The 7767-nt window shown below is 36.9% G+C and overlaps 1 protein-coding gene across 1 annotated transcript; it reads left to right on the top strand.

Moving 5' to 3' along the window:
• The first annotated feature begins 6333 nt into the window (after window positions 1-6333).
• On the top strand, window positions 6334-7486 carry LOC112590596 (histone-lysine N-methyltransferase SETMAR-like). The gene is made up of 2 exons (XM_025307610.1): window positions 6334-6892; window positions 7446-7486. The coding sequence occupies exons 1-2, from the start codon at window positions 6334-6336 to the stop codon at window positions 7484-7486; spliced, it is 600 nt and encodes a 199-aa protein (XP_025163395.1).
• Window positions 7487-7767: the final 281 nt, after the last annotated feature.

The raw sequence follows: 7767 nt of genomic DNA, 5'->3' as shown, positions 1-7767 counted from the left end.
AAATGGGTCGACAACGTTTCTGAATGATAAAACTTAGCTATTTCTGATTTTGCGCTAAGATATATTTGACCACAAGGCATGCAGAGCAAAAGTAATAATAATTTTGTTATATAATTGGACCCTCTGGAATCGATTGAGACAATTTAGAACTTGATTAGATCAGCCGTTATAGCAAAACGAGAAATCTAGCCTCTTATTAACTAAAGGGGTCGCGTAATAATAGGCGGCCGGTCTCATACTGTTGTACATGTCTCGCTTCGCGCGTTCACTTGGCGCGAGACGTTGCCGCGTCTCTTGATAAAGTTGCAGTGTGTCAGTCAGAATGTTACAATATATTAAGTTGAATATTATCAGATATTAACTTTGTTTAAGCGTTATGAATTTTAAAGCATCATTTTCTATATATTATTACTACCACAACCTTTGAAAAACTCAAACAATTTGAATACAGCGCACAAATCAATATGCATAAATTAAACATCGCATTAGAATATTTAAACAGATATAACAAAAGTAAAGGTTATATAAAGTTATGTGTACCAGTTTTATATGTGACGTAATATGTACATTTAATTTCATATAATGTTCGCATGTGGAGTGCCTTTCCGTCGGCAAGCGAGCGTCCGCTGCTGTCGGCCGGTCATACGCGCGATCGCGAGGGCTGATACTGCGCGCGGAACTTGTTCACAAAGTCAACGAAGATGTTGCCTGACAAAGCGGTCAACGGAATCTTTTTTTTGACGGTTGGATGATGATCACAACCGTTAAATCACCCTTTTCTGATTTCCGACTTGCGTGATCGATCAGATGATCGATCCTTGCGCGAACATATAACCTTTATTATTTGTTACCTGATTCAACTATTCTTAGACGATGCTTTCATTTATGTACTTATTTGTACAGTATAATTCAATATTACACATATTTGTGCTTTTCAAAGGCTGCAGTAACAATAAAATATAGAAAGTGATATGTTGAAATTCATTACGCTTAAAATAAAGTTATCGTCTGATAATATACAATTTAATTTGTTGCAACACACTCTGATGGCATGCTATAATTTATATACAGGGTTTATCAAAAGTGTGGAAACCCTTAAATAATTTTTATAAAAATGAAAATATCAAAAAATGGTAAAACACGTATTTTAATTTTTCAAAAAGCTACCCTATGACATGGATATCGATCATTCCCCACCCCCTGGTACGCGGGGGTAAAAGGGGGGTTGAAAATTTTAAATTGGACTAAGGGTCGAGTGAGGGCTCATTTGAAAGGTCTTTTCATAACAAACACACCCTTAAAATGTTAAGGGGTTATATACAGTCAGAAGACTAAAAAAGTGGGATTTCTGATGATTTTTAAGAAAAAACTGAGAGGTTTTTATTTTTTACAAATATATGCATTTGAAAAAGTAACATTTTAAGAATGTCTAAAATTTTTTTTAATCAAAATTTTAATTTATAAGAGCGCAGTAGCCAGTCTCCACAGGTTTTTAAGAAATTTAATGTGCGGTGAGCAACATAACTGAAAGCCTAATCATCTGGAATAAAAAATCAAACAGATTTCATTAATATATAATAATAGCTAGTGATTAATCGTTCGGTTTTGCAAAATATTGATTTATAACAAAATGGCGGCTTTTTAAAATTAATGTTTTGATTTTTATCAAAAAAATTGCCTATTTTTGATCATAAAAAAGAAAATATTTATCGGAAAAATAAATCCATCGATCAATCACGAGATGTTTATATCTAAAATAAGTACGTAAAATTTCAGAGTGATAGGTACTGTAGTTTTTAAGATATCTTGCTCACCGACTTCAAAAATGTCATTTTGAGAAAAACTCGTTTAAAGTTTTAAAAGCGAATAACATGTATTAATTTTTTTTTTGACATTTACACAGTATCGTCTATTCCAGGCCCATATACTTTGCCTTCTTCTTCATCTGCTGCCTTCAAAACATCAATTTTTGTTGTTGTTGTCTGCGAGAAGCTCTAGCCTCCCGCGTGCTCTCTACTGCTCGCCTCTTCGCTGTTGCGATGCGCGCTTCGTCTTCATTATTGGCATATAGATGTGTATTTCGTCCAATATTAACGCCTAAACAGTTCATTATTTGTAGTAAAGACTGTGTGCCCTCATTAAATATACAAGCTGCTATATTTGCAGCTAATTCAACAATAATCGCGCCACTAGGAATAATTTTAGGGCTTATTTTCCATATAAGCTGATTATAACTCTCATTGTTGTTCTGCGTAAAACCACCCACACATCTTTCTAACAAAGCGTTCTTGCTTAGGTCTTCATAATTAGCTTAATTGCCATTAAAACATCTTAAGGTAAAGCAGTATAATCACGTTTAAATGATTTTAATTCTCCTTTTGCTGAAGCGTGCTGCCAACTACACCACGAATCAGGTCCGGGCGGGCACTTGTCGTGACACGGATTATCATCAGTTGAACTATAATGATAGTAGGTAGCCCATATCGCATTATGCATCTCTTTTACCGATTTACAATTTCGTCTAATCGCTAGTCCATAATAAACGGTAAGCTTATCGATCATTTTGCCGGTAAGCTCTCCTTTCCCGCCGAGCGATGTTCTCTTTGTTTTGTCTGTTTTCTCCACAACAGATTTTGTTTTACATTCACGGAGGCGACTTCCCATACGTTTTTGAACATGTCCTACGCACTCTTTTTTATTAATATTTATATCTCCATAAGGAGCAGCATCAAGAACTCCTTTATACGTTTTAGAGTCGCCGTCTCCGATGAAATTCATATATTTCACGCCGTATTTTTCCTGCGATCTTTGAAACATTTCGACTATAGCATTTACCTCCATTTTTCCATAGGAACCCTCATGATTAGCAAGACATTCTTTTGCGTGTGTGCTAATCCATTCTTCATATTCCTGAGTATCCTTTTTTATCCCAGTACTCGCATTTCTTACAATATGCGCTTTTCGTAACAATATCTATAATTTTTCCAGTATAATATCCAATTAAAGAGGAAACGTCATATAAGGAAGAGAACTCGCGTTTTTTCCATGTACCATCACCTGACACAGTAAATTCAGATGTCTCTTGAATATTTCTTGCTTTGCACGTTTCAGCAATTTCTTCTTTAGCGGCTTTTTGGAAAAGTTTTTCTGCAACCATTTTCACACTCGTGTGTATATTCTTTACGATCATATCGTATGTTCCCTGTGCAAGAAATGGTGGCATATCCATTAATCCACAAAATTTTTTACATCCTTGGAGTCCTAGCCCTAACACTCTCATAACAAAAAAACCGACGATTTATTTCGTAAGAATGCCCAATAAAAGGACTCGAAGAAATATATTGGGTTTCACATTCATCACACACCACTGCAATTTTAAAACCGAGACCGCGCGTGCTTGCAGTTTCAAATTTAACATTCCCACTACAATTTTTGCACTTTACTAGAGCGGAAATAGCAGTAAATATTGATATAAAATTCAAAATTCTGTACTCGACGGTAGCATCTTCTGGCATAATCAGTTCTTTTTACGCCTTAAATTTTTTGCTGACATACTAAAAAAGATTTTTCATCCGACTCGGCCTTTTTTGGGTTAAAAACGTTCCTCCTTTTCTTCGGCTTTGATTTTTGGAAATTTTTCGAACTTCTTGCTTCTCTGGAAACTTTATGCGGTTCCATATTTGCTCAAAAAAGACGGAAAACACAAATAAAACAAGAAAGAAAAATCAAGTCCACAGCTCTGCTACTGGCAAGCGTTTCTATATTTCGTATATTCGTCTCTACCGTTACATTAGACGCTACAGAGCTACTTGACATTCGTCCAAACATATTTACTTCACGATTTTATAAACAGTTGAGCTATACAATACAAGACTCCTTGGTAAATAAAATAAGTGGGGATTCCCAGATAATCATAATAGAGGGGAAAGGCGGATGTTTCAACGGCTCTTCAAGCACTCGAAGGAGCATGTACATAGCAGCCTATATTTCGGCGAATTTTACTCGAATGAACTTGAAATTTTTACAGAATATTCTTGAAATAATATATTTTTAGAAAAAAATATTTTTGAAAAATCGATATTTTTAACCTTACTGACTGTATATATCCCCTTAAGTCTTTACGACTCCCCTATTAAAAATGGCGGCCGCTCAAATTTCGAAATTTCATGCACTTAGTGTTATCCAGGATCAACTGCGTGGAAGTAGCATGAATCTGATTCCTTGTGTGTGTGTGTGTATGTGCGTGCGTGCGTGCGTGCGTGCGTGCGTGCGTGTAGCTAAACAAGTGTGAATGTGTTATATGTATAGTCGTGATAGGTTGCAAAACAGATGATTGAAAATTGTCATCTCTCTTTAATGATTCAAAACCTTTTACTCCGTGTTTTAAAATAAATTTTACTCAGTATGTTAAAGTAAATGGTGAAAGTGGCTGCCATTTACTTCCTGACAATATGCCAATCTTTGATAGAATGCAGAAATGGCTCTACGATTCATCTCAAAAGGTATCAAATCTATGTCATCCCTTATTCGCTGTATCAATTCTTGGATGCTTTCAGGTTTTGTTTTGTAAATCTTGCTCTTCAGGAGTCCCCATAGATAATAATCAAGAGGAGTTAGATATGGTGACCGAGGTGACCAATCCTCTCCTCCCTCATTTCTGTTCCTTCTTCCTATCCATCGTAATGGAAAAGTCTCATTTAAAATTTAACGTGGCCCTAAATCAAAATGAGCAGGAGCTCCATCATGCTGAAACCATATTTCTTCGAAATTATTTGGAAAAATATTTCGTATGGCTGGAATTATTTGATCTACAAGTAATCTGTCATACCTTTGAGCGTTCAGATTTTCTTAAAAAAAAAACGGTCCTATTAAGTAGCCATCTATTATTCCACACCATACATTTATTTTTTGTGGGTATTGTATGTGAGTTTCCCGCACCCGGACCAATTCGGATTCTCATCTGACCAGAAACGAAAATTTTGATTATTAACTTCTCCCGTTAACGTGAAAGTTGTCTCGTCTGTAAAAACAATTTAATAAGAGAACATAGGCCGAACATCTATTAGTGCCATCATTCTTTCACAGAAACCTATACGACGCTCCACATCTCCGTCTTGCAATTCTTGAACATATTGTAATTTGTATGGATGGAACTTGTTTTTCTTTAAAATTTTCCAAACGGACTTGAGAGCAATATCGTGAGTTTGAGCGGCTCTGTTAATAGTAGAATTGGGACCTTCAATAAATGTCTGCAGAACATCAAGTTGTTTTCTTCGTTAATGGCAGATCTCCATGATTTAGGGCGATTGTTTACGCTACCAGTTTCTCTGAAACGTTCCATTGTTTTTAAGACAGTGGACTTATTAATTCGATGATTCGGATACGTCTCATTAAATAATTGAGCGACAGCAGCGTACGACCGCTCGTTACCACCCCATCCACGCATCATGAGGATAGTGATTCTTTCACGTTCCGACAATTCGCCAGCCATTTTTAAATCGTTTAATTTTTAATCTGCCTAAGATCTGTGAGAACTGATTTTAAGTAGCCGTGAGAACAACTGATTTTAAGTAGCCGGTTGATTCTGGATAACACTAAGTGCATGAAATTTCGAAATTTGAACGGCCGACATTTTTAATGGGGGGGGGGATCGCAGCGACTTAAAATTTTAAGGATGTGTTTGTTATGAAAAGACCTTTCAAATGAGCCCCCACTTGACCCTTAGTCCAATTTGAAATTTTCAACCCCCCTTTTACCCCCGCGTACCAGGGGGTGGGGAATGATCGGTATCTATGTCATAGCGTAGCTTTTTTTGAAAAAACAAAATACGTGTCTTACCGTTTTTTAATATTTTCATTTTTACAAAAATTATTTAAGCGTTTCCACACTTTTGACAAACCCTGTATATTAGGTTGGGGAAAAAGAAATCCATTATTTTTCTGCTAGATGGCTTCAGTGGTATGTATCACGTGATGTATTAATCGGATAGGTTAATATTTATATTCGTTGGGAAAGTGACATTCTGTACTAAAAAAAATTCTTTAACGGTTTTGTGATCTGTCGATTTAGTTGTGAGTTATATCACGTAAAAAATATACGTCAACAAAGAAGAAATTCGGTATATTTTACAATTTTGCTTTGATAAAGGCGAAAATGCAAGCCAGGCGGCTGAAATTGTGAATGGTGTTTATGATCCCGATACTGTCATAGCCAATCAGGCGCAATTTTGGTTTCGTCGATTCCGTTCCGGTAATTTTGATGTTAAAGATGTATCTCGTACAGGTAGGTCCGTTCCGACGACGCGTCGTCGGAAATGTCAATAAAATTATGGAAATGATCGAAGTATACCGGCATGTTAGCAGTCGCAGTATCGCCCAGGAGCTGAAGATCGAACACAAAACAGTTTTAAACCATTTGCATAAAGCTGGATTCAAAAAAAAGCTAGATGTTTGGGTACCACACGAATTGATGCAAAAAAACATGATGGACCGAATTTCAATCTGCGAAGTCTTGACCAAACGGAACGAAATCGAGCCATTTCTGAAACGGATGGTGACTGGGGATGAGAAATGGATTACATACGACAATATTGTGCGAAAACGATCGTGGTCAAAGCGTAGTGAAACGGCTCAAACGGTGACCAAACCAAGATTAACGGCCAGGAAGGTTTTGCTGAGTGTTTGGTTGGACTATAAAGGAATCACCCACTATGAGCTGCTTTCATATGGCCAAACACTAAATTCGGACCTCTATTGTCAACAATTGGACCGTTTGAAGCTAGCGATCGACCAGAAGCGGCCAGAATTGGTCAATAGGAGAGGAATTGTTTTTCATCAGGACAATGCCAGGCTACATACGTCTATAATGACTCATCAGAAACTCCGAGAGCTTGGTTGGGAAGTTTTGATGCATTCACTTTATAGTCCGGACCTGGCACCAAGTGATTACTATCTGTTTTTGTCATTGCAAAACTTCCTTGATGGTAAGAAATTGACTTCAAGAGAGGACTGTGAAAATCATTTAGTCGATTTTTGCAAATAAGGACCAGGGCTTCTATGAAAAAGGGATCATGAAATTACCTTTAAAATGGCGACAAATTGTAGAACAAAACGGTGCTTATTTGAGCAAAATCGAACAATCCTAACTATGTTAAATAAAGCCTTGAAATAAACGAAAAAATAATTGATTTCTCTTTCCCCAACCTAATATACAGGGTGTTCCGTAAGTCGAGGTCAATCGCTCGAGAGATGAGTGGGGAACCACAAACAAGAAAGAAAGTTGATACAAACATAGGTCCAAAAATGCGTTGTTTTCGAGTTATTACCATTTTTATGTTAAAATTTGAAATTGCTTTGCTTTCGAATTTTTTTGGTTTTGGAGTTTCGATGGTTTTTATGAGTTTCAAAACACAACTAAAGTCAAATAAAATTTTCGGGCTGCTTTAGCACTACCCAGGATGCACCGCGTGGAGGTACAGCCCGCTTAGCATCCCTTGGCAGAGATCAGGACCCCACAGTTCGTCACTCCTGTGGTATTTAGTGACTCCAAACTCTCTCTGTCGTGTGTATTTGTGTGTGTGTGTGTGTGTGAGTGAACGTAAAAATTATATGAGTTGTTCAAAATCCTCCTCCTTCTGCATGAATGCAGGCTCTAAGCCTTCTTTCTAAGGAGTCCCGAACTCTTTATAGCACTTCCGGATTTTCTCTAATGTTTCGAACACCTCATATAATTTTTACGTTCATTCACACACACACACACACACACACA

The sequence above is a fragment of the Harpegnathos saltator genome, unplaced genomic scaffold (genome assembly GCF_003227715.2).
Source record: "Harpegnathos saltator strain DR-91 unplaced genomic scaffold, Hsal_v8.6 scaffold92, whole genome shotgun sequence".
NCBI classification, from domain to species: Eukaryota; Metazoa; Arthropoda; class Insecta; order Hymenoptera; family Formicidae; genus Harpegnathos; species Harpegnathos saltator.
The sequence above is the reverse complement of the archived record's forward strand: the minus strand, read 5'-3'. Positions and strand labels throughout refer to the sequence as shown.